Source organism: Bubalus kerabau, chromosome 5 (genome assembly GCF_029407905.1).
Source record: "Bubalus kerabau isolate K-KA32 ecotype Philippines breed swamp buffalo chromosome 5, PCC_UOA_SB_1v2, whole genome shotgun sequence".
In the NCBI taxonomy this organism is placed as follows: domain Eukaryota; kingdom Metazoa; phylum Chordata; class Mammalia; order Artiodactyla; family Bovidae; genus Bubalus; species Bubalus kerabau.
Window position 1 is genome coordinate 55,817,897 of NC_073628.1, and position 26,327 is coordinate 55,844,223.

General features: G+C 54.8%; 1 protein-coding gene across 3 annotated transcripts; it reads left to right on the forward strand.

The window, feature by feature from the left end:
- Positions 1-6,347: 6,347 nt before the first annotated feature.
- SOX13 (SRY-box transcription factor 13) lies at positions 6,348-23,932 on the forward strand. 3 transcript variants are annotated; one of them, XM_055581707.1, is made up of 14 exons: positions 6,348-8,132; positions 11,173-11,371; positions 12,645-12,786; positions 12,870-12,956; positions 14,065-14,237; positions 14,700-14,768; positions 15,163-15,277; positions 17,728-17,813; positions 17,972-18,134; positions 18,492-18,601; positions 18,728-18,824; positions 19,611-19,754; positions 20,568-20,784; positions 22,138-23,932. In XM_055581707.1, the coding sequence occupies exons 1-14, from the start codon at positions 8,032-8,034 to the stop codon at positions 22,412-22,414; spliced, it is 1,980 nt and encodes a 659-aa protein (XP_055437682.1). In that variant the 5' UTR covers positions 6,348-8,031; the 3' UTR covers positions 22,415-23,932. The 3 variants fall into 3 exon arrangements, with proteins under 3 accessions (XP_055437682.1, XP_055437683.1, XP_055437684.1); XM_055581708.1 differs by having other exon boundaries at positions 6,352-8,132; positions 12,675-12,786; XM_055581709.1 differs by having other exon boundaries at positions 6,352-8,132; positions 12,675-12,786; positions 15,166-15,277.
- The last annotated feature ends 2,395 nt before the right edge of the window (positions 23,933-26,327 follow it).

Genomic DNA, 26,327 nt, shown 5'->3' on the forward strand with positions numbered 1-26,327 from the left:
GGGAAAAGCCTTTAATTGTACCCAGAGGCGAGGGAGGCACTGAAGGGAAAGCCTGCTCACTGGTGGGGCAGGTCCCAATCTGTCTGTCTCTGGCCCTTTTGGACACTTCAATTAATGATGTTAATGATGGCTTTGCGCGCAAGGGGCTCTCCAAGGCAGCTGGTCTCCGGGCTGCACAGCCCCGATACCTGGCCAGACCTGAGTCCCCAGTCCGTGAGTCTGTTTTATGCCTGTCTGCAAGATTAAAGGTGCCATGAAACTGTAAATTATTAGCAGTTTCATGTTCTCCATCTTTTTTGTGTGTGTGTGTGTGTGGTAACATACATATTAATGAAATTGACTGTTTTAATAATTTTTAATTGCATAGTTTGGAAGCGTTAAGTACATTTGCATTGTGCAACTGCCCCTGCTGTCTATCTCCAGAAGTTTGCCTCCCCCAAACTAAAACTCTGTACTTGTTAAATAATAACTCCCCCTTAGCCCCTCTCCCCAGCCCCTAATAACCTCTATTTTACTTTCTGTCTCTATAAATTTACTATTGTAAGTACCTCATACAAGCAGAATCAAGAAATATTAGTCGTTTTGTATTTCACTTAGGCTTATTACATTTAACATTTTCAAGTTTCCTCCACATTGTAGCATGTGTCAGATCTCCTTTTTAAGGATGATGATATTCTGTTCTTATCTATACCACGTTCTATTGTATCCATTCACTCTTCCACAGACACTTGGGTTGTTTCCACCTTTTGGCTGTTGTGAATAGTGTAAAAGCACGGGTGAGCAGCGTCCCTTCGCGGCCCTGCCTCACATCCTTTGGTTATACACCCAGAAGGAGAATTGCTGGATCGTAGGGTTATTCTATGCTTCAGCTCTTAAGAAACCACCGTACTGTTTTCCGTAGCAGCTGTAAAATTTTACATTCCCACCAGCAATTGTCTGCATCCTTGCCAACACTTTTTTTAATTTTTTTAAAAATAGTAGCCATCATAATGGGTGTGACGTGGCATCTCACTTTGATTCTCCATCTTTTGAAGGGGAAGTCAGGCCCCAGGAAGCACTAAGACATGTCCTCTGCATTGCAGAGCAGCTAGGCCCGGGCCCACGTTTCTCGGTCTGTGTCACAGGTTCCATCCTGTACTTCTGCTACGCAAGAGGAGGCAGACGAGGGGAGGGTTTATAGATTAGGAGGTTGGGATTAACGGATACACTCAACTGTATATAAAATAAAGCCAGTAAGAACCTACTGTGTACCACAGAAAACTCTTCTCAGTATTTTGTAATAACCTATAAGGGAAAAGAATCTGAAAAAGAATGTATATGTGTATGTGTAACTGAATCACGCTGCTGAACACCCGGAGCTAACACAACATCACAAACCAACTAGACTTCAGGAAAAAAAGAAAAGTAAAGAAAAAGAGGAAGCAGGTGAGGCCCTTCTCCTACCTCGCTCTTCCTGCCGATTGTCAGGGCCCTTTCCCTGCCTTCTGTCATAGGAGCAGAACGGCCCTGGCCCATCAGAAGTGTCTGGAGGGTGAATGACCTTCATGGGGAGAAGGGGCTTTCAGTGATATTGAGATTTAAAGAGTTGGATTGTTTTAACCCTGGGCACACTCCAGTGTTCTTGCCTGGAGAATCCCAGGGAGGGCGGAGCCTGGTGGGCTGCTGTCTCTGGGGTCGCACAGAGTCGGACACGACTGAAGCGACTTAGCAGCAGCAACAGCATTGGGTAAATTACGGTACAGCCACTGCAGAGATGTGCAACAATTACAAATGACTTCATAACTAATTTTCTTTCTATTTTGCTACACTGCATGGCCTGTGGGATTTTAGTTCCCCAACCAGGGGTCCAAGGCAGGCCCTCACAGTGAAAGCGCAGAGTCCTAACCACTGGACTACCATGGAATTCCCTGAAGAATTTTAAATAATTTCCAGTTTTTAGTAACATGAAAGCTTCCTCTGGTATTACATGTATATGGAGGGGAATAGTGTAAAACTTCTTTATGAGCTTAATGATGAAAAAGAAAACTAGACACAGGAAAAAGATTTAATGGAAATATGCCAAAGCGTTATCAGCTGCTGCCACCTCTGGATTAATGTGAAGTGGGTGACTTTAATTTTTTTGTCTTTATGTTATTCTAAATTTTTCAGATTATCTATTGTACAATGAATACATATTCCTTTTATAGTCAGAAAAAAGATTGATAATAAGATGATGGCCACTCTTCGTTTGGCACATGTGTTGAGTGGTCTGTGAAGTATACAGCTCTGCTCAGGCTGACGGTGGGACGCTAAGGTGTGGAGGTGTGGGGACAGAGGGCAAGGAAGGAAGGTCAGGACCCGGCGAGGTGATCGCTGGGGGAGGTCAGGGACGGGGGTATCTCTGCGCCCTCCGATGCCGCCCTGAACTCCCGACATTAGGACCCTGGTTTTGAATCATTTGATGTCTGCATGTGGCATTTGCCTTTGACTTTTCTCACTTCAGCTGAGCTGGGACCTGCCTGGACCCCTTGACCCCCGTCATGAGAGCAGCGGTGGCCCTGCAGAGGTTAGGGTCGAGGGGCGGGCGACTCAGCCTCCGGTGGGTGATTTCCCATGGCTCTTAGGACCTCAAGCATGTGGGAGAGAAACCAGCATAATCCAGCGCTTTAAAGAAAGTGCTCGACAGCCAGTCTCTGGGCCAGTGTTTTGCTCACCACTCATTGGCCATGACCTTTGGCAGCCTCCTTAAGGCTTTGTGTCCTCAGTAGTTAAAACAGAGATGATAACAGTAACTATTTCACAGGGCTCAGGAAAGTATTGAAAGAGCTAATTAATGCCTACTGATGGCCCCTAGCTTATTGTGTGCCTGATTCCTGTTGTCTGGTTGAGAGGAAGATTCTGATGCTAGACCTCCTGGACCCAAACCACCTCTGTGCCTCAGTTTCTCCATCTGTAAAATGGAGATCATAATACCAACTATCTCAGATGGTTATTGTGAAAATGAAATAAATTACTATAAATAAAAGTGACTGAAATAATACTCAGCACATAGTAAATACTTAGGAAATGTTAACTATGATCAGAGGGATATACACTGGAGTGGAAACCAGTTATGTGTGGGGGGCACCCGCCAACTCATCTGATTGTCCCGGGAGTCCCATCTCACAGGTTAGTGCCCATCATTCAATTGTTAAATACTTTGAATGCCCGCACTATTATTACCAACTCGGGCTCCAGATGTCAAGATTCCTATCTCATCCCACCGCTTTGCCAGATTTCTCTTTTCTTAGTTGAAATGGTCCTGCTCAGTTTCCAAAGGGTGCTGGTGCTGGAAGTTGGGGTCCCAGGCAGACTGGGGTGCAGGCTGGCTGCTTTGTGGATTGCTTGATGAGCATTTTAGATGAAATTGGAGACTTGAAGCTGTTCTCCTCCCCTTGCTCCCCTGCCCTTTTGAGAAGGAGCCAAAGCCAAGAAAAAGCAACGATTCACAAATATAAAGGGGACCATGAACATGACAGACAGGAGAAATCTTCCGCAGCAGTCTTGGCTGCCGGTGGGCCGATGGGGTAGATAATGGGAGAGGAAACATGGCCTTTGCAGAGAAATAGAACGGAACACTTTGTTCACTGGAAGAATGAACGCTGGTTGAGTAAGAGCCGCTCAGTCGGGGTTTCCGATGATGAGCTTGTCTTTGGGGAGATGATGGCGATTAGGTTTTCTCAAGGCGCAGGTGGGGTCCCACCCAGAAACCCTGGGGTGGGGGAAGCCACAGACCTGAGCAGGGCGCCCAAAGGTGAGGCCAGTGCATCCCAGTGCAGCTCATGGGCCCTGGCCGCTGACTGCAGCGCCGCCAGCCACTCTGTCCCTCCGTTGTCTGCCCAAGCCGAGGAGCGGGGTGTGCAAATCCCTCTGGAAGCCCCCGAACCTTTTCTCAAAGTATATCTTTTTATGGAACCTTAGGGAGGTAGAGGGGCTTCCCTGGTGGCTCAAATGGTAAAGAATCAGCCTGCAATGCAGGAGACTCCGGTTCGATCCCTGGGTCGGGAAGATCCCCTGGAGAAGGAAATGGCAACCTGCTTCAGTACTCTTGCCTGGAGAATCCCATGGACAGAGGAGCCTGTTGGGTTATATTGTCCACGGGGTCGCAAGGAGAAACTGAGCAACTTTCAGTTTTTTATAGGGAGGTACATCCCAGGGAGGAGAGGATGAGGCCACGTGTATTTTCTGATTATTTGCATGCCAACTTTCTGGGTCAAGACGGTATCCTGTCAACACTTCCCTGGACATATATTCTGTACCAGATTCTCGAAGCTTATGATTACCTTCTAATTACAAAGTAGGTATTGGAATCTCTGTTTTACGTGTAAAGAAACTATTCTAAAGACTGAATCTTCCCCCCAAGTTTCCAAAGTGACTTTGGGTTTTTTTGATTAATTTTTCCTTGGCCATGACTCAAGAAACGACTGGAATCCTGTAAGCGGCAAAGACAGTGGCGGCTTGATCTTTGCTGGACCGGATCCTGTTACCTGGGTTAGAGGGAGCCAGGGCACAGCCAGCAGATGGGAAGACACGGATCTGGGCATTAGTAATGGCTGAGTTCAGATGCCTCCGCTGAGCCTTGGGTGGGTCAGGAGAAGGAGAGACGAGGCCTTGCCCAGTGCCCTCAGCCGGGTGGTGTTCTGGCACAGCTTGCTCTTTTTCCTCCTGTCCCTGTGGTTAACACTTGGGGCTACCCCACAAGGCAGGTCTCTGCCGAGGCCGGTTGGCCTGGGCCGCGCGCGGGCCCTGGAAGGGACCTGCTTGTGCGAAGGAGCAGACGTGCATGCCCTCATCCAGGCTGGGGGCCTGGACCTGGCTCTGGGAAGGGAGGTCAGCGCTGCAGCTGCCCCAGCCCTGTGGCCCAGCTGCTGACGGGGCTCGGGAGGGGCTGGAGACAGCCTCAGGTCCTGAAGCAGGAGGGCCCCAGAGGAGGGCCTCCAGGAAACACTGTCTACTTCCTTGGCTTTACCCAGGCTGGTGGGGCAGCCCCTTCCTCCTAGGAATCTCAGCGGCCCTTCCACGCTGCCTCTTCTGTCTCTGCTGGATTCTTCAGGAAGAGGAGGCTCTGGGTGGGAACAGCACCGCCCGTTTCTCCCAGCTTTTTAAGTCCTTTGGGGGTCAGCTGAATCTTGGCAGCTGCCAAAGCTCCGTCTGGAGCAGGATTTCTGTGCTGGCGATGCAGGGGGCTGCCTCCTCTTACAGGCTAGGACAGGGGCTCCCGGGAGCTCGGCGCGCCTCAGTCTAGCTAGTCTTGGCTGCTCTGCTAGGTAATGTATTACCTTGATCAGCCTGGAAACAGCCCAGGGACGGGGGGTATTGGCCATTGTCTCCACCTGGTCTGGGCTAGACGGGGCCACACCATGGACCTGTTGACCCCCAGGGCCCACAGAGGCCGAAGAGAGGGAGAGAGCCTCTCAGGAAAGCTTTGTTTCAAGCCTGTGGCCAGCCCAGCCCCCAGCTCTGAGTAAACAGCAGAGATAGGATCGGGCGTAGCCAGGAAGGGTGGCAGGGTGCGGCCTGGGAGAAGAATGGCAGGATGTGGCACTGGGCACCGTGCTGGGCACCCACGCCTCGAGCCATTGTTCAGGGCTGCCCGGGGCTCTCAACTCTCAGGGGCCCTGAAAGGAAGTGATGTTCCTCTGGGACCCGTTCCCCTGGCCCTGCCACTCCCGGCCACATGCTTCCTCCCTGGCAGTGCCCTCTGCACCACCCACGCAGGGGCGGGGGTCTCAGTAGAGGGTCAGGTGTGTGCCCAGCGGGGAAGTGTCGTCACTGGCCCTCCTAGGAGGGTCCGCCTTCCTGAGGCCCTGGGTCTGAGTCACCCGTCATGCTCCGATGACTGGAATTTATCTCTATCTTTATCTGTATCTAGATGTGGGGAGGGGAGGGCTGTTGTTATGGAGGGAGGGAGGAAGGTCTGAGAGTAAAAAGTCCTTTGATTCCAATCTGGCTGGGCTGGTTGTTGTCTGATTGGGAGAGGAAGTGGCTGGTGATTTGTTTAGGGGTAGAAAGGGGCTTAGTTTTTGTGTGCCTAGGGTGGGAGGGGGTCAGAGGGGCTGGGAGAGGGTTGACTGTAGGCAGGAGAAAAAGGAGCTTAGCCCCTGGAGTCTGCCTGGTTGCAGACTCCAGAACTGGGCTCTGCGCCCTCGTCCCTCTGTGGGGGGCAGGCGTCCGCTGCCTTGTCCTGGGCGCTGGATTTGAAGTCAGCTCAGAGACTCAAGACTCTGCTGCATCCAGGGTGGGGCTGGCCAGAGCCCTCTCCCCCTAGGGGCCTTCACTTCTCAAGATGCTCAGGTGAGGTTAAACCCAGGAGAAGGTGGCGGAGGGCCTGTGGGATAGGTTCCCCGGAAGGGAAGGGAAGGCAGAGCAGGAATGCTGCTCCGTGCCCCAGCTGGTTGAAGGTCCTCTGACTGTATTCCTAAATCAGTATGCCCAAACAAGCCAGGTGAACCTGACGTTTCTGGGCCTCAGTTTCTCCATTTATAAAATATGAGTAAGACTGGGCGAGAGGGAAGAGATTGGGAACACAGAAGCGCTTCTACCCGAGTGAGAGCCCCACCTCACCGGGTGGCCTCTGACCAGGACCTGGATGGGAACTGGGGGAGGCCAGTAATCCACATCTCCTGAGCACCAGAAGAGTCTGACTTCTGGGCGTCTGGGGAGAGGGGAGGCTGTGACAGCTGACCTTAAAACCTCCTGAAAAATCATGTATATATGATTGAAGCATGGAGCATGCTTTGTAGGGAAGGGGTAATAAGGGAATTTTTTTTTTTTAAGTCTCTGGAAAAGACTTAAGGGAAGACTCCACAGGGTCTTTAAATTCATAACGTTTGGAAAATGTTTCTTACTGTCCCAAGGTAGGAACAAAAGGAAGTGGAGTTGCCTTGCTACTGGGGGATTGGGGTCATTCACAGGAAGAGCTTAGATGTAAGAAAGATGCAGCTGAGGATAACTGGCTGCGGGAGGTGGGGGTGTGGGAAATTAGCCACAGACAGCAGCATCCATCTGATGGTGATGATATAGTAGTTGCCACTTAGGCATTCAGATCTGCCTTGTCTTATGCTGCTGAGCTGTATTATACTCTGAGTGTTGTGCAAATGTTTGTTGAGCACCTATACGTACCAGGCACTGTGCTAGACTGCGGCTATACTGATGAGCAAAACTGAGCTTATTTTCACAGTGTGGGGTTGGATGGGTTCTCAGGCTACTGGGCCAGTCAGAAATAAAACATGTGAAGGTATCATTCCCAATTGTGAAAAGTACTTTGAAGTCGCAAGTTCAAGGTGCCAAGAGAATGTAAAACAGGCATATCTTATAGGGTCTGGAGTGTTAATGGAAGGCTAATCTCTTCATCTTTGGTCTTTCCTTGTGGCTCAGCTGGTGAAGGATCTGCCTGCAATGCAGGAGACCTGGGTTCGATCTCTGAGTTGGGAAGATCCCCTGAAAAAGGGAAAGGCTACCCACTCCAGAGTTCTGGCCTGGAGAATTCCACGGACTACAGTCCATGGGGTTTCAACACGGAAAAGCATTCCTGCTCTGCCTTCCCTTCCAGGGTTGCAAAGTCGGACACAACTGAGCGGCTTTCACTTCAATCTCTTCATGTTGGGAGTTTTATTCCCATTTCACTGAGGAGGAAATTGAGATTTAGAGAGGTTACGTCGGTTGCCCATGGTTACACGGCAATCAATTAAGCAAATTTAGGATTCAAATGGACTCAGGTGTGTCTGACCCAGAGCCTTCTCTCTCAACCACCTGGCTCTAGGAGCATCCTGGGCTATATGGCACCTAATGGATGCTCAGCCTGTATTATTTAATGTCCATGGACACCTGTGAGAGATGGATTATTATACCCATTATATGGATTAGGAGGCGGAGGCTCAGAGTTCGTTAGTTTCCAAAGGTAACACAAGTCAGTTGGTGGCAGGGCAGAGATTTGAATCCAGATTGTTAAACCCCAAAGGCTGCACTCTGCATCAACCCTGGGCTGTTGCTTCTCCATAAACCAATGAATCCATGGAGGGGACCAATGGAGAGCCAGGGCCAGTGCCTGCAGTGAAGACAGACGCCTGTGGGAATGAAGGGCCCTTTTCTGGGCTGCTAGCAGGATCTGGCAGGTAATAGGGGGTTGGGGTGGGGGAGTACCATGCCCTGGTGAACAGACTGACACCTCCAAGCTAGCTTGACTGGTCGCCAAGAGCCATTTTCTTTGTTACCAGGCTCTGTGTCAGAAGCTGGGACGGACTGTTGGGAGCCCCCCCCCCAAAACAAAAATAATCCCAGTACCCAGTTGGGTGTACTCTTGGGAGTTAAGAGTGGGTAGAAAAGGCCATCAAGGTCAAAGGGAAGAGCTGTCTTAGTGCAGCACGGTCCAACAGAAATATAATGTGAGCCACACTTATACACGTTTTTTCCTAGCTACAGTAAGAAGTGCAAAAAGAAACAGGTGAAACGAATTTTAACGATGTGTTTCATTTAACCCCAAAGTGTCCAAACTGTTATATTTGAACGAGTAATCAATAACCAATGAGCTGTTTTACATTATGTTTTCGTCCTAGCCCTTCCAAAACGAGGGTGTAGTTTGTACTCTGCATGTTTCCACCGGGACCGGCCGCGGTTCAGGTGCTCAGCAGGGGGGTGGCCGGGGTACCGGCCCGCGCGGCCCTGGGGTTCCTTAGGACCGAGCATCACCTCCTCTGCCTCGGCCTTCAGCGGCGGGGGCGGGGGGAGGGTGGTCCACAGCGGGACCGAGCTCTGGGGGGCGGCGGGCGCTGGGGGCCCCCCGGGTGCCGCCGGGAAGCTGGGCCGCGTGGGGCAGCACTCTGAGGGTGCCTGGAGGAGAACCCCCCAGGACCCCGGCCCGGGCGGGGCGCAGGGGGCGCGGAGCCGGCCGGGGATCAGAAGCCCGCGGCCCTGCATTGTTCGCCTGTCACACTTCCTTTGGCTTTATTGCCTTTGTCCAACACCCTATTGTCTGATTTCCTTTTGTCCCCCTTTCAGCGCTGCTGTCTTTTATTTTCCAGCCAGCCTGGTTGTTTTCATTTCTTTTGTCTGAAGTTCCTGAGAGGAAGGTTTTATTTTCAGCGGTTTGATTAATTCACAGCTTGAGCCCCGGGTTGTTTGTTATGTAATTGCGGCCCTCGGCTTCAGGATCGCGCCCCTCCCCCGCGCCCCTCCCCGCCCGGGTGGGCCGCGCGCCGGCTTCCTGGCTGCTGGCCGGGCCCGCGCGGGGCGGGACCCAGGCGCACCCCAGAGCTCTGCTGGGCCGCGCGGGGGTCTCTTCTCCTCTCTCCTCACCCTGCCCCTCCTGGACCCCACACCAAGCCCCCAGGGCACCTTGCCCTTTGAAAGTGGCAAGAGAGTCTGGTCTGGTCTGCAGGATGGCATCAAATCGAGCAGATACATCTTTTCGACTGGAATGCTTTCAGTTATTTGAAGTGAAATACTGTGCATGTGTACATCTGTCGTATGTAGCACATCGCGTCATTCCTTATAAGAAGCATTTTGTATAATGGTGATGTAATATACAAATATTATACTGCACCTGCAATTTAATTTGAGGGATGTTTTACTATATATAATTCTTGCCTTACATTCCCCTCCTAAAAATGTAATGCCCGTGTAAACAGTTGTTTTTTTTTTTTTTTAAGTTTTATTTAACACAGCTTTTCAAACTACTATGTATCAGAATCACCAGGAGGGCTTGTTAAAACAGATTCATGGCCTCACCCACAGAAATCCTGATTTGTGCCTGACCCATGACTTCACCTTTCAAACTAGCCCTCAGGCTATGCCGCCTGCCTCCCTTTGCTGCATTCCAACCGGCTGTGCTTTAACAAAGGCACCAAGCACTCTTCTGAACACCTTGTAAATATCAATTCATCACTTCACACTGTCCACTTTACAGATGAGAAAACAGGTATGGAAAGGTTAAGTAACTTGCCCAAGATTACTCAGCAGCTCCTGGAGTAGCTGAGGCAAGACCCATGCCTTCTTGGAACCTGCTGTGTGTCTCAGCTGGTCTTGTCTCTGTGACTTTGGAGGGGGAGCAGGTGAGCTCTGGGCATCTGCTGCTCTGGCCTTGAGCCTGGCGTGACCACCGAAAACGACTCCCAGGATCCTGCTCAACTACTTGGTGATCCCACATGGCATGGTGTCAGCAACAGAAGTAGGAGATTCAGTCTCTGCTTTCATTACACTGGGGATTGCAGAGGCCCAGAGGGGGCCAGACTCTAATTGAGAGACTAACCCGATACAAGAAAATATTTCTCGGAAAGCTACTCATCTCTTAGGTCACTTCAACTCACCTCACTTTTGGTAAATAGATAGATGGGTTCAAGGAATAGTTGCAAATAGTTCACTTTTATCTTGCCTCTACTATAAAGAAAACAAAGAACAAGTGTATAGGCTAGTCAATACTTGGTTTCGCTTTAGCGGAGTAGGAGGGAGTGTGAAAGTGAAAGTCGCTCAGTCGTGTCCGACTGTCTGTGACTCGGTGGACCGTAGCCCTCCAGGCTCCTCTGTCCATGGGATTCTCCAGGCAAGAATACTGGAGTGGGTTGCCATTCCCTTCTGCAGGGGAACTTCCCAACCCAGGGATTGAATCCATGTCTCCCGTATTGCAGATGGATTCTTTACCGTGTGAGCCACCAGGGAAGCCCCTGGTGAGTGGTGGAGAGGGAAACAATCTGGCCTCTTCATAAAGAGTAACTGCTACTCAATCCCAGTTATTGCCCAAGGCTAAATTCAAGAGTGTTCAAGCCCAGATTTTTATGTGCTATCTCTTGATTTTTAAATTTTGATAACTAATTACAAATATGTACTTAAACATACACAGACACATACTGTATATATGATCTTGGTTTTACTGGGCTTGGAAACAGCCAGTTAAGTTTCTAGGCTTCTTGGTGGAACCCATCAGCCCGCTAGTCCCAACGCTGCAACAAGCAGGGTACGACAGAAGGTGGCCCAGTCTCCTCTAGGCCTTTCTATTAAAAAAAAGAGGCGGGGGTTGGGGGCGGACCAGAATCTTTTCCAGTCACAGTGAGTTCCAAGTGGAGCTTGTCTTTTGTATGAGTGTACCTGTTTGGGGCTGGAACAGCAATCACTGCCCGGGGGCTCAGGTCCTCCTCCCTGACTCTGCCCCTCCTCCCTCAGGATGTCTATGAGGAGCCCCGGCTCTGCCCAGCTGGTCCTGGATGAAGTTGGCACCATGGTGAACTGTACTGTCAAGGCAGAGGGGAAGAAGGAGCCCTGTTACGAGGACCCCCAAGGCTCAGCCGCTGCGGCTGAATCGCAGCCTGGAGACCCAGCCCGCACCCCCCAGAATGGTGCTGACCCGCAAGCTCCAGCCCAGGTGCCCAGCACTCTCTTGGGTCCCCTAGGTCAGGGTTCCCAGCCTGCCTCTGCGGCTGCTGTACATGTGCCCATCCCCCCGGTGGATGGGACAGGCACCCACCAGGGGCTCCTGGGTCAGGGTCCCCAGTCTGCCCCTGCAGCTCCTGTGTGTGTACCCATCCCCCCGGCGGATGGGCCAGGCACCACCAGCCTAGCAAGGGGCAGGCAGACGGGTGGGTGGGTGGGTCAGGCTACCTGTCTAAGCAGGACATGGACTCACTCCTGTCCTCAGTCACCTGATACTAACTGCTTGCCTCTGTGTGACCGGTCCTTACCCTTGAGGACGAGTTGAGAAATAAGATACATGCATTTACAGTCTGGCTTAAAGATAATCTACTAGCTTTGTCTAGTAGTAAACATCTACTACTTTCGAATCTACTGCTGATTCGAGCAAATCAGTCCTATTACCCAAACCAGAGTTTAAATCACTATTAAAGACAATATGATTCCTTATCCTTAAAATGAAGGAGCTGAACTATATGAGTGGTGATGATTCTTTTAGCTCTTAAAAATTCCATGATTCCATTTAAGAGATGTAAAAGGAAATATGTAATCAGAGGCAAATGAGAAAATAAATAAATTTAAATTTAAAAAAAAAAGGCAAATGAGTGAAAATGAGGAGAGTTTTAGGGCTCTGAGGAGGGATCCAGCCAGGAGTAGGCGAAAGGGGGCTGAAAGGAGGGGTAGTGAATCAAGGAGGACTTCCTGGAGGAATAAGACTTTAAGCTGAGCCTTAAAGAATGGAGAAGACTCAGATGAGAAGAGGAGAAAGTGGGCAATGTCTGAAAGAGGGTGGGAATGGGGACCCTGAAAGTAACCAGCCAGGCTGGAGTGTAGTGCATGCAAGGGAGGAATAATTAATAGCTGACTTTTGGCCTTTGCCTCTGCAATGGCAAACCTCATTCACATGCCTTAACTCCTTTGATCCCAGCTACAATCCTATGGCAAAAGGAGGTATACGAATTTCCATTTTCAGAAGAGGGAGGTCAGGTTCATAGAAGTTCAGGAACTCATATGGGATTAAGCACATTGTGAGTCAGTGAGCCCAGATCTCTTGTTTTAAAACCTTTTGTTCTTTTCACGAAATCGATTAAGCCGAGTCAGAGCAAAGGTCGGGAGGTGGGGAGAGAGGGCCCTACTGAAGGCTGGGAGCTGGGTAGATTCTGGGGTTCCCCAGGGCACACATCCCTGGAGTGCTCAGCGCCACCCCCCTCCTGTCCCTCTTGTCTTAGGGTGACAGGGACATTCAGTGTGTCTTGCAGGACAGCAGCTCCCTGGAGAACAGTGAGTCCCCAGAACCCAGGAGACCAGGAGGTTCCGAGGCTGCTTCTGGAAGCCAGGAGAAGCTGGACTTCAACAGAAATTTAAAAGAAGGTGAGACGTCTGCCCTAGTTAGAGATGGGGGCCTGGTGGGGCGGTATTAGGATGGCGCTTCTCAGCCTTCTGGTATCTTCCAGTTGTGCCGGCCATCGAGAAGTTGCTGTCCAGTGACTGGAAGGAGAAGTTCCTGGGAAGGAGCTCTGTGGAAACCAAAGATGTCAAAGGTGAAGGCCCGTGTGGGTGGGCAAGCGGGAGATATCTGAACCCCCTTCCCTTCTCTAGGCCTGCAGGGCAATTTCTGGGGTTCTTGGCTCCCTCACACATGACCTGTGCCCCTCTGGCTGCTGCCTGGCCCTAGGGGTCAGCACCATTCTCCACCCAAGCGCTGGACCTATTTCCGTGCAGCAGAGGCCTGGCGGGAATCAAGTCCCCTGGGACCTTGTGACCTTGGGCATGCCATTGCCAGTCCCCATATCTCGCTATGAAATGGAATGTTCCCTCTCACTGCTGGAAATTAATTCTAGGCCATCAGGACCTCCCTCAGTACAATAAAGTGTGTTTGCTTAGGTTCACTCCCAGTGTGGTGGTTTAATTTTCCAAGAGGAAACTTTAAAATAATGCAGATGCCCAGATTCGAGACTCACAAAGGATAGGGACCTAGGCATCTGTATATTTCAAAGGTTCCCTGAGTAATTCTGATGCAAATGGTCTGCATCCTGGCACTTAGGAGTAACTGCTGTATCTGATATGAGCCGCGCTGGAGACAAGTTAGACATCGCTAGTTGAGGGCCGTGTACCGGGTCCACGACTGAGCTTTACATTCAGTTCCCATTACCCTCACAGCAGCCCTGTGAGGTGACAATCACGGTGCTTATTTATAGATTCAAAAAACCATAAAGTGCAGAGAAGTTGGTAGCTTGCCCAACAGCTCCCAGGGGGAATGGGGAGAATAGGAGAATTTGAACCCAGATTTCTCTGGCTCCAAAGCCTGCCCATGTCCCTCTGGACTCTCCTGCGGGACAGTTATCCACCTGGCCCTGTGGCACTGGGCTCTTGAGGACACCCCAGGGGTGGGCCAGGCCTGAGACGTCCCACCATCAGCATTTCCAGGGCCTGGAAGAGCAGCTGATGGTGGGGAACTTCCAGAGTGACCAGTGGTCGGCTGACTAGATGAGGAGCCTGCTCCAGGGCAAGATCATGTTCTGGTCTTCTCTGTGGTCCATTCCCTGGCAGGGCCCTGGGGGATAGCAATTGCTCAGTGTCCTACAGATTAACCGGTGGACAGATGAACAGACAAAAATTGTCAACAGTGGCTCTTTCCCTGTGGAGCAGGGACCAAGGAGAGCCTGGCGGAGAAGGAGCTGCAGCTTCTGGTCATGATCCACCAGCTGTCCGCCCTTCGGGACCAGCTCCTGACAGCGCACTCGGAGCAGAAGAACATGGCCGCGATGCTCCTGGAGAAGCAACAGCAGCAGATGGAGCTGGCCCGGCAGCAGCAGGAGCAGGTGGGCCCTGCTCCCCAGGTCGGGCACCCTCAGAGAACACCAGGGAGCATGGTGGGCCCTGCTCCCCAGGGCGGGCACCTTCAGGGCACAGCAGGGAGCGTGGGGCAGGCCTGGCTGGTGCAGGCTGAGGCTGCGGGCCACAGGAAGGGGCTGGGATTCCCGCCTCTGGGGTGCATCAGTCCTTGCAAGAGGACCAGGGTGGAGGGTGCTGGGGGAGCTCTGAGCGAAAGCAACCAGCTGCTTCCTGCCCACCCTCCCTGTCTGGTCTCTAAGGGCGAGCCCTGCAAAGGGAGAGTAAATCCTGAGGGCTGGCTGGCTGGCTTCTTATCCTGTCCAGCTATCCTGCCTGTCTGTCCACTGGTGTGGAAGGCAGGCTATGGATGGGGCTGCAAAGGCTTATGGGAAGTGGGATCCTGGAGCCTAATGTCCACACTCCCGTTGCCTCCTCTTTCCTTCTGCTAGATCGCTAAGCAGCAACAACAGCTGATTCAGCAGCAGCACAAAATCAACCTCCTTCAGCAGCAGATCCAGGTAAAGGGGGGAGGGCTGGGCTCTGGGAGGGCTGGAGGTTGAGGGGCTGACACCAGAGTGCACAGGTTTTGTGAACAGGGAAAGACAGTGGCTGTGGATTGAGCAGAACCACTCAAGCATGACCCTAAGCATGGCGACTCATGTTTCCTCTAGCCCCTTCCCTTGTTTTTGTCCCCCGTTTCAAGGGCAGGGCCCAGAATATCTTCCTCCCAGCAGGGATCTGAGGGAGCAGACAGGGGCCCATGGAGTGGGTGTGGGGTCAGATGGATCCTTTTGAAAACTGCCCTCAGCCCATGTCTCTCTTCCCCTGGTCCACCCTCTGTTTCCAGGCCTGACCACACCTGGGTAACTGGTTGGGACCCCCAGGGACTTACCCGTGTTTCTTTGCCCTCAGCAGGTCAACATGCCTTACGTCATGATTCCAGCCTTCCCCCCAAGCCACCAACCTCTGCCCGTTACCCCCGACTCCCAGCTGGCTCTGCCTATTCAGCCCATCCCCTGCAAGCCAGGTGAGTGTGGGCGGGGAGGGCCGGCCTGAGGTCAGGGAAGGAGCCCAGGGATCGCAGTCGTCCGTCGGTTTGCCATGTCACCTTTCTGGGTCTCAGTTTGGGATCTGTCTGGTCGAAAAAGAATCCCTTCTTTCTGAATGTCACTGGGAGAATGAAAAGAAATAGCACATAACCACGAAGTGCTTTCCAGACTGAGGATGTTGCCAGTCTAGGTCTAGTCTCCCAGTTCTGGGACACTTCCTGTACCAGAATATTAATACTTGAACATTAACTCACTTATACATCTCCCGAATTCACACTCCTGCTCTGCTCTGCCCCGTCACGGGACTCGGTGACCGCAGAACAGAGCACCAACCATGCGTCCGGCGCTGACGAGTTGCTGGGCAGCCATGAGGTGATAAAATGTGGACTCTGAGCTCAAGGAATTTATGGTCCCAGGAGGGAGACAGCAGAGTACCTGGGAGGGCTTCTTGCAGTGCTCACTTGGGTCCTGGGGGCGCAGACTTATGAGCATGAAGCTGGGAACGGAGGGTGGAGGGCCAGGGCCTGGATCCTGGGGCCGGAAGCCCAGTGGGGTGTCGGAGTGGGACGGCAGCGAGTGGGACACGCCTGGGGAGGGCGGCAGGGCTGAGCATAAACTCTGGAATTTATCTATAGGATGTGGGATGCGCCCGGACATTTCAGTAGAGGCTGCGTTGTCACTGGCTATGGGTGGTGGGGAACAGGGTGGGTACCAGGTGGAGTTGAGACCAGGTCAGGGGCTGTTGGGGGGATTCTTGAGATGGGGGTGACAGCCCGAATGAAGGCAGCGTGGGATGGAGGCGGCGAGGGAGCTGTGAGCACGGAGTCCTTATGAGCAGCCCTGGGGGCAGGCGGAGGTGATGCCTGTCACTGGTCCAGGAGGGGAGCAGGTTTTAAGTCAGCTCCCTTTGGGTGATGTTCCTGTTCCGCCTGAGAGACAGCAGAGGAAATCCAGCGTGGGTCCAGCACCAAGACCTTTGGGCTGCGGGCACAATTCCTGGGTCAGCCCCCCGATTCAGGGTGGAGGCAGGCAAAACATAAAGGCCTGGAAAGTCAGGCCCTGCTTTGAGGGCAGCTTCCTGGGGTGAAGGCATGGGAACTGGGGGTGAAGCGGGGTGAAGGGGAGGGTGGGTTGCACAAAACCACAGCACCTCCAGGTGTTCACGGGCTGAGCTGCAGGGCTGGGGAGGGCAGAGCCTGTGCCGGGATGGGACCACAGCCTCGTGGAAAAGGGAGAGAGGAAATACATTTTGGGAGACCTGCACTGGCCAGGCTACCACCTGCTTTATCTGCTCCCAGATCCTAGTGGGCAGGGAGCCCTGTGGCCACCAGCTGCGCTGCCAGCTTGTGAGCATTAGTTCTATGGCCCATAGAACAGGGTCCAAATTCCCAGGCTCGGCCTTCACAGGCCACGAGCCCCGCTGGTCCACGCGTGCCACCCTCACTTCCTATCTTCTGCTTTGGCACCCGCCTGCCTCCGCTGCACCTGCCCACCCACTGACACCTCCCCTCCCCCTGGGAGGCCTGCTCCGGTCCCTCCAGCTGAACAGAGTTGTCTGGCACGCCATGCACACAGCCCGTATCACCACCAATCACGTCGGCAGAGGCTTATCTCCATGGCTCATCTCTCCATCTCAATTGTCATGTCAGTGAGGCTGGGCCTCCTTGAGGGAGAATGAGCCCAGCTAGGTAGAAAAGAGCTAGTGCCTGTAGAGGGGTAAGATCTGGGTTCAGATCTCAGTGCTCCACTCATTAGCTGTATGAGCACCTGTGTCATTTCTCCTGGTCTCAGTTTCATTATCTGTAAAATGGGATGATGTAAACTGAGTACCTATTAATTTGCCACACACTAGGGATTCTCTTGCTAATGCACATAAGACAGACTACAAACCAGGTAGCTGCTTTTGTACCCTGCATGTGCATGCATGTGTGCTAAATCACTTCAGTCATGTCCAGCTCTTGCGACCCTATGGACCGTAGCCCGCCAGGCTCCTCTCTCCATGGAATTCCAGGCAAGAACACTAGAGTGGGTTGCTATGCCCTCCTCCAGGGGATCTTCCCAACCCACAGAAAAAACCTGCGTCTCTTAAGTCTCCTGCACTGGCAGGCAGGCTCTTGACCACTAGCACCACCTGGGAAAGCCCCCCAGCCTGTAGTAGGTACAAAATCCGTAGGAGTAGAGCTCATCTTGCTGTTGGGTGGGAACTCCATAGTCAGTGAGTTGGGAAGGGCAGGAACAGGGTGAAGAAACGGGGTTGGGAGTGGGCACAGGAGGCCTCGGCAGCACTCGGGGGCTGGGAGGCAGTGGTTGGAAGCAAGCTGGGCCTTCTCTGAGCCTCCACCCGCTTTGAGCTGCTGGGACCTCGTCAAGCAGGGTGTCTGCTGTCTGTGCTCACACAGGACTTTTCTCCTTGCCGCCTTTTCCATAGTGGAGTATCCGCTGCAGCTGCTGCACAGCCCCCCTGCCCCAGTGGTGAAGAGGCCCGGGGCCTTGCCAGCCCACCACCCCCTGCAGGTACCGGCCCCCCACCGGCCCGGCTCCCTCGGGGATGGGGGCTCCTTTGTGTTCCCCTACTTCTACCCTTGTTTCCCGCCTCCTTGTCTCCTCCGCCCCGCTCTGGCCCACGTGCCCCTGGCCCCTCTTGAGTTGCTGACCTTCGGCGCCTCCCTCAGGAACCCTCCCAACCGCTGAACCTCACGGCCAAGCCCAAGGCTTCGGAGCTGCCTAATTCCTCCAGTTCCCCTAACCTGAAGCTGAGCAACTGCGGACCGCGTCCCCCAAGCCATGGGGCCCCCACGCTGGACCTGCAGGCCAACCCCCCTAGCCTGCCTTTGGGTAAGCCCCCCACGCCTTTCCGTGCTAAGGGAGAGTGAAGAGGGTGGGATCTGAACAGGTCCGTGACAGTTTCTATGACCAGGGGTTACACTCGCTCCTCTCAGCCCCCTTGAGTTTCAGCACTCGGCATCCCAGAGACCCTTCCTGCTCTCCCCACCGGATCTGACTGGGCAGCACCCCCCACCATCAGGGATCTAGGCCTTTCTCCCGTCCGTCTGTGGGCACCAGGACTCCACGTCAATGGTGCCCTTGAGGGTGTGCAGGGCAGCAGAGGGGAGGACGGTGCATCACCCCAGGGGTCGTAAGACATGACCTCGCCCAGTCACCCCTCTGCTCCTCTCCCCGCCCTCTCCCCAGGCTTCCTCGGTGAAGGGGACGCTGTCACCAAAGCCATCCAGGATGCCCGACAGCTGCTGCACGGCCACAGCGGAGCCTTAGACACTTCCCCCAGTGCCCCCTTCCGTAAGGTAGGGGCCCCCTCCCCTGCACCCGGGGGGCCGGGGGGACACAGAGGCCGAGGCTACTGAAGGGAAAGCAGGGCAGGGAGTGCGGTGTGCAGAGGGGGCTGATGTACGAGTTCCCTGTCTCCCCAGGACCTCATTAGCGTGGACACATCTCCAGCCAAGGAGCGGCTGGAGGACAGCTGTGTGCACCCACTGGAAGAAGCCATGCTGGGCTGTGACATGGACGGTGAGGATCTGCGGCCATTCCTGCTCCCCGCCAGGGCCAGGGCAGACCTGGGGTGTCTGTCTGCAACCGCTTCTCCCCTAGGCGGTCTGTGGAGTCCCCCTACGGGTCCCTCCCTTGTCTGTCTCTCGTCCCTAGGCCCCTGTCCCTAGGCCCCTGCCGGTCTTCCCTGGCTGCTGCAGGAGGCTTCAGTGACCCCTGGTGGTGACAGAAGGGAAGTCCTTCTGCCAGCCCTGGAGGACTCTCCTTACCCCACGCTAACTGCCCTGGAGGACTCTCCTTACCCCACGCTGGCTGCCCTGGGGGACTCTCCTTACCCCACGCTGGCTGCCCTGGAGGACACTCCTTACCCACACTAGCTGCCCTGGAGGACTCTCCTTACCCCACGCTGGCTGCCCTGGAGGACTCTCCTTACCCCACGCTGGCTGCCCTGGGGGACTCTCCTTACCCAACGCTGGCTGCCCTGGAGGACACTCCTTACCCCACGCTGGCTGCCCTGGAGGACACTCCTTACCCACACTAGCTGCCCTGGAGGACTCTCCTTACCCCACGCTGGCTGCCCTGGGGGACTCTCCTTCCCCCACGCTGGCTGCCCTGGGGGACTCTCCTTCCCCCACGCTGGCTGCCCTGGAGGACACTCCTTACCCCACACTAACTGCCCTGGAGGACACTCCTTACCCACACTAGCTGCCCTGGAGGACTCTCCTTACCCCACTCTGGCTGCCCTGGGGGACTCTCCTTACCACAGGCGGGCTCCCCATCCAGGCTGATTCCTCCCCTGCTCCCCAGGCTCCCGCCACTTCCCTGAGTCCCGGAACAGCAGTCACATCAAGCGGCCCATGAACGCCTTCATGGTGTGGGCCAAGGACGAGAGAAGGAAGATCCTCCAAGCCTTCCCAGACATGCACAACTCCAGCATCAGCAAGATTCTCGGTGAGGGCCAGTGGGGTCTCAGAGCTGAGGGTTGGGGGACAGGGTATGGGCCCTCTCAGAGCCGTAGTCCAGCAGGATGGCTGCAGGAGTCAGCTGGGTCTAACCGGGCCTCACTGGGTGAGGGCCCAAGCCATGGTGAACTCCACCGGAGTCTGCCGGTGTTTGGGAACCAGGCAGGAAGCGGGCCCAGGGGGTCCTAGAGTCTTGTACCACGGTGGGGCTCTTCTGCACCCGTGAACTTGAGGGAGAGAGTGTACGTGTGCACATTCTCTAGCTCCCCCTCTCCTATCTCTCCCTAACATTGTCCTCCTCTTTGCCCAGACCCTTGGAGCTGGCTCTGGCAGGAAGTAAGAGAGACGTATTCTTGGGTTGTCAGTAGAAAGGGTTTTGAAAGTATACATCCTTTTTGGGGGCCAAGGAGAAATGGAGGGCAGGGCAGGTGGGGCTCAAAAAAGCAGCTGTTTTCAAGCCTCAGCTCCTCCAGTTTAGGCCTATGGTTATTGTTGAGGGCCTGGGGGGCTACTCTTTTACTTATGCAAATCATGCAGACCAGAGGCTTCCCAGAGTGCCGGGTAGTTTGATATGTGGGTGGGGGCTGTGTCTTAAGCTAGCAATTGGGTATCCTTCCACCTGCCAACCTCATTCATTTGCTCAGTATCTGTGGAGCTCCCACACTGGGCCAGGCCCTTGCTGTGTATATATGATTGCACATGTATCTGGGACTCGAAACCTTTGTGGGGCCTCCAGCGCCCGCAGGGGGCAGGCCGTGTCAGCAGAGCCCAGCGCTGACCGCCTGCCCTGGGTCTGGGCCAGGCTCCCGCTGGAAGTCCATGAGCAACCAGGAGAAACAGCCTTACTACGAGGAGCAGGCCAGACTGAGCAGGCAGCACCTGGAGAAGTACCCCGACTACAAGTACAAGCCGCGGCCCAAGCGCACCTGCATCGTGGAGGGCAAGCGGCTGCGGGTGGGCGAGTACAAGGCTCTGATGAGGACGCGGCGCCAGGATGCCCGCCAGAGCTACGCGACCCCGTGAGCGGCCTGCCCGCGGCTGCGCGCGCGTGCGTGTGTGTGTGTGTGTGTGTGTGTGTGTGTGTGTGAGAGAGAGAGAGAGAGAGAGAGAGAGAGAGAGTGAGCGACAGGGGTTAGTGTGGGCTTCCAGGGGAGCTGTGCCTAGTGTGGGCTTCCAGTGGAGCTGTGCGTGTGTGTGTGTGTGTGTGTGTGTGAGCGACAGGGGTTAGTGTGGGCTTCCAGGGGATCTGTGTGCGTTTGTGTGTGTGTGTGTGTGTGAGTGACAGGGGTTAGTGTGGGCTTCCAGGGGATCTGTGTGCGTGTGTGTGTGTGTGTGTGTGTGAGCGACAGGGGTTAGTGTGGGATTCCAGGGGATCTGTGTGCGTGTGTGTGTGTGTGTGTGTGTGTGAGCGACAGGGGTTAGTGTGGGCTTCCAGGGGATCTGTGTGCATTTGTGTGTGTGTGTGTGTGTGAGTGACAGGGGTTAGTGTGGGCTTCCAGGGGATCTGTGTGCATGTGTGTGTGTGTGTGAGCGACAGGGGTTAGTGTGGGCTTCCAGGGGATCTGTGTGCGTGTGTGTGTGTGAGCGACAGGGGTTAGTGTGGGCTTCCAGGGGAGCTGTGCGTGTGTGTACGTGTGTGTGTGAGCGAGCGACGGGTTAGTGTGGGATTCCAGGGGAGCTGTGTGTGTGTGTGTGTGTGTGTGTGTGTGTGTGTGAGCGACAGGGGTTACTGTGGGCTTCCAGGGGAGCTGTGCGTGTGTGTACGTGTGTGTGTGTGTGTGTGAGCGAGCGACAGGTTAGTGTGGGATTCCAGGGGAGCTGTGTGTGTGTGTGTGTGTGTGTGTGTGAGCGACAGGGGTTAGTGTGGGCTGTCTTTTGGCTGTGTGTGTGCGTGTGGCTGCAGGGATGACTGTGACTGGTGAGTCCCTGGTGGCTCAGGATATAGATATGTGACTGGGGACTAGCAGGTGTCTAGAGAAATGTGCCTGTGGATCCCATTTTTGACAAACTCGAAAAATTCAGGGGTACTAAAGATCATACAGAGGATTCGTGACTTGACCAAAGCAGGCATCCCAGTGGATTCCTTTAAATAGGAAACTCACTGGGGCACACGAAATATACAGCTTTCCCAAACTGAATTTACACACGATCCTCTAGGAATATCTGAACGTGTGGCCCTGGGGCTGCATGGGCCGGGGTGGGCGGGGGCAGGTCTGTAAATTTGCCATCAGAAAAGCACCAGGGAGCAGGTGTGTGTGTCTTGGAGCCAGAAGGGTGGGGGTGGGAGGACGTGCCCTGAGGAGGCCCAGAGGAGAGTGGGCCTGGGGTCGAAGTCAGGGACACCTGTAACCGCGCCTGTCCTCCGCCCGCAGCCAGCAGACCAGCCAGGTGCAGATGAGCCCCTCAGAAGTCCTGTACCCGCGGGTGGCAGGCGTGCCCCTGGCACAGCCCCTGGTGGAGCACTGTGTGCCCCGCAGCCTGGACCCGAACATGCCGGTCATCGTCAACACCTGCAGCCTCAGGGAGGAGGGCGAGGGCACAGAGGACAGGCACTCAGCGGCTGACGGCGAGATGTACCGGTACAGCGAGGATGAGGACTCGGAGGGCGAGGAGAAGAGCGACGGAGAGCTGGTGGTGCTCACGGACTGATCCCGGCGGCCCGGGCCTGGCCCTCCTCCCTGCAGAGACCTGGGCACAGCCACCCCACCCACTGGTACTTGGACTCGGGCCTGCCGGAAGATGGGCACAGCTGTGTGTGTGCAGATGCTTGCGCGATGGGTGATGACCCCTCCGCACACCCCCTGTGGGCACACTGAGGCGCTGGTGGCCTCGGTGGTGATGGGCTGGGCTCGCCGAGCTCCGCTGGGGCGCTTGGGGCTCATGGCCAGGGGGCACTGTGTGACCTCCCCTCCTGCAGGTCTGCCCGTCCTAGGGGTATGGCAGCTACAGACCTGTTCCTCTAGGGCCAGTCTTTCATTTCCATTCTTGTTCTGGCTGGACCAGCCACCGTGGGACCAATCTGCACCCCAGCATCACCACCACAGTACCCCAGATGGCTCCTGGGACCACCAGGATCACTTTGTGCACAAAGGTCTGGCTGTCCTTGCTGTCTTTACCTTCTGCCAAGCCTTTCGTGTCTCTGGCTGCTGCGTGTGCACGTGTGTGTGCGCATGTGTGCGTGTGCGCGTGTGTTTTCGTCTGTTCTTGCATCGCATGAGGTATTTATTGAGTGCCAGGGGCCGCCGCTGAGCTCCCGCGGGCGTGTCTCCTGGTGCCGCTCTTGCTTCTCTGGGGGGCTCTGTGCTTCTCTTTGTCCCCAAATTGCTACCTCTCCACGTCAGTCTGGGCGTCTCAGGCTCTGTGCGTCCTTAGTGCATTTCTGTCCTTGCCTCTTTGCAGGGCCTGTTTGGGTCTCGCCCTTCCCCAGTGCCCGCCCTTGCCCCTCTGGCACCCACTGGGTCTCTGCAGGCCCCAGTCTGCCCCGGGTCCCCGGGCACCCCCCTGCTCCTGCCCACTCCGTCACTGCCTCCCTGACTCCCCTGGAGCCACTTCCAGCTCCCGCGGCTGGGGATGTACTAGCCTCCAGAGGGCCCTGTCTTGCTGCCTCAGCCCTGTCCCAACCTGAGTGCCAGGAGTGGGGCAGAGCCCTGGCGGTGCCCCTTCTGTAAGCGGCAGGAACCTGGGAGGGCTCTCGAGGCCGCGGAGCTCCATGCCCCTCTGAAGCTGGAGGTGGGTGGGCTCCGTGTTCTGGGGGGCTTCGTCCTCTTCCCCTGCCCCCTGCCTGCCGCTCCCCTCCCCTGCCCCACGCCACACCAAGAGCTTGCCCGGGTCCTGGTCCCTTTCACAGAGGCTTTCCCCAAGAAAATCAAATCCTGATGGCACCTGACTCCAAAGATCTGCAACAGCCCTGGGCAGGGTGGGAAGGGAACCCATACCCCACAGGGACAGATGTGGAGTTTCTGTCTGTTCCCCCATCTTCCCCCTTCTCCTGCCCCACGCCCAGCTTTTCTCCCGCTGTTTCTTTTTTTATGACTGTAAACATAGATAGTGCTTTATTTTGTTAATAATAAGATAATGATTAGTAACTTAACCAGCACATTTCTCCTGTTTACACTTGGGGGGATTTTTTGTGTTTTGTTGATATAATAAAGACAGACCGTCTCAGAATCTGGCCCTTGCCTGGATGGGTTAGGGTTAGGGTTAGCCCCAGCCCGGCACCACTGCCCCTGGTGGCAGCCCCGTGGAGCCGATGAGGAGACATCCCAGGCCAAGGAGGCCAGGCTAGACACCCCCCAGAGCCCACACGCGACGGCCACCTCTGCTTCAAGGAGGGGAGCCCAGCCTCACCACAGCGCCCCCTCACGTCCAAAGAAGAGAACGCAGTGTTAGGAGCACCCTAAGAGGCAGGAACTCAGGAAGCTCTCCCCAGAACTGGCCATGTGGTCCTGTGCGTGTGCTGGGGGGACGTCGTCTCCCCTGCATGCCTCGTTACCCTCATCTGAGAAACAAGGATGCTGTGCCTTAGCCAGGGCTCTTTTCCTCTCTTGGAGAAGGAGCCCTTTGAAAACCTAATGAAAGTATGGACTCTCATTCCACAAAAGGGCTCACGTAGACACCATGAGCCCCCCAGGATACTGATTAACGAAGCAGGGTCTCTATTTATGTACTTTAGGGCTCTGTGACCTTACACTTTGAAATGAGGATTCCAAATATCTATGTATCACAGTAAGGAAAGTAATAGTCCCTAAAAGAGCTGGATGACTGAAATGCTCCAAGTGCAAGAAGAGCTGATGAAAAGACCAACTCCTGTAGCTGAAATATTAATCCCATTAATATGAAATTGGGGCAGCAAAGCGGAACAGTGCTACGTCAATTAGACTTGGGTTGGATTAACAGAAGTGTGTGCTGACCAGGGAGGTGAGGAGCCAGTGTGCACCACGCATTCCTGATCTCAGGTGCGTCACGGCAGCCCGAGGCCCTTCAACAGAAAAGGCCATTCTCGCACTGGAGGGGCCCAGAGGCAGGCATCCTATTCAGAGGGTTGGAGGGAGCCCGGTGGATGGACGTGACTTTCAAGGAATGGTTGGGAGGGCCAGGGATGTTTGGTCCAGAAAAGAGTAGGTTAGGGTAGGGTGGAAAGAACAAGATTGCTCTCTTTAAGGCTGTCAGCTGGGCAACACAGGTATTTGACACAGCTCCCAAGGGAGCAGTAGCCTGGCCTTTTGATCAAAGTCTCAAGGGCCAGCGTTTTTGGCTTAACATAAAAAACTTGTTGACAAAGATGGCCAAAAGTGGTAGTGAGCTTCCCCAAACAGGAGAGTTCTTGAATGCTGGAAAACGGATTTCTAAGTTAGAGATGGCTAGTGGTGAGAGAAGGTAGGTATGGTTGATTCCAGGGCCACAAAGCCAAGAATTAGGGCCCCGGGCTTTTGATCTAGGGAGCATCCTGGCTGCCAGCCTTCGCTGGTTTTGCCCAGCCCAGCCTCCCAGAGCTTGGTGCCTCCTCCTGCCCTCCCACCCCAGGTCACCAGCAGAGCACTGACAGGCAGGCCTCGGGAAGGCCGACTGTGGCGCCCGCCCCCTAGTGGCCACACGGGAGAGGCGCTCATTCCCACCTCACTGTCCGTCCCCCACCAACTGCCCCTCACTGTTCCAACCCAAACTGGACAGTGTGGTCAGCACACGCCCAGCAAGGCTCACCCTTACCTGCAGCCAATCCTGAGCTCCCCTCACTTCCCTACTCCCAGGGCCCCAGTGGTCTCCGGAGCCTGAGGCCAATACTACCCAGCTCCCACTCCAGCAACCCTTGTCCTGTCCGGCTCCCAACTCTGGACAGTCGCACGCCCGCATCCTCTAAGGGCAGGAAAACCATGCCCGGGAACCTGTGGTTGGGGCCCCGGAGCCCCGCCTGCTGGCCCCAGGAGAGGCGGCACAGGGTCAGACGGCTGGGAAGTGCCTGGACACTCCTAGGAAGCTGGGGCACGCCTTGTTCTCTGCGCCCTGGGTGCCTCTCTGGAGGGTAAGGGGCAGGGCAGAGATGAATGTGTGCCCAGGAGTGCTTTGCCCAGTACACCTGCTCAGTGTCAGGAAGGGCCCTGAGGGAGCATCCCAGGCCACCCCAGAGTCTGGGAGGCCTGGTGCTAAGCCCTGTGGACAGGGGAGCTGGTCGGTGCCAGGGGCAGCGCAAGGAGACACGATGAGACTCCAGGTTTTGTTTGGGAGCGGTGTGCCTAAACCTCCCATCACCCAGCCCACCCCCTAGGGAACTCGAGGGATGAGAATCATTTCTCAAGGCTGTAGTGGAATAGAGACTCAGATGAACTCTGGTGCAGGTGGTGGCCAGGCCAGGGGGATACAGGATACCGGGGGCTCTGTGCCAGCCACTGCCTGCTCACCACTGTACCACACCACTCCAGTCCATCAGGGTGCACTGTGCTCAGTCACTCAGTTGTGCCCAACTCTTTGTGACCCCGTGGACTGCAGGCTCCTCTGTCCAAGGGATTTCCCAGGCAAGAACACTGGAGTGGGTTGCCATTTCCTGCTGAAGATCTTCCCCACCCAG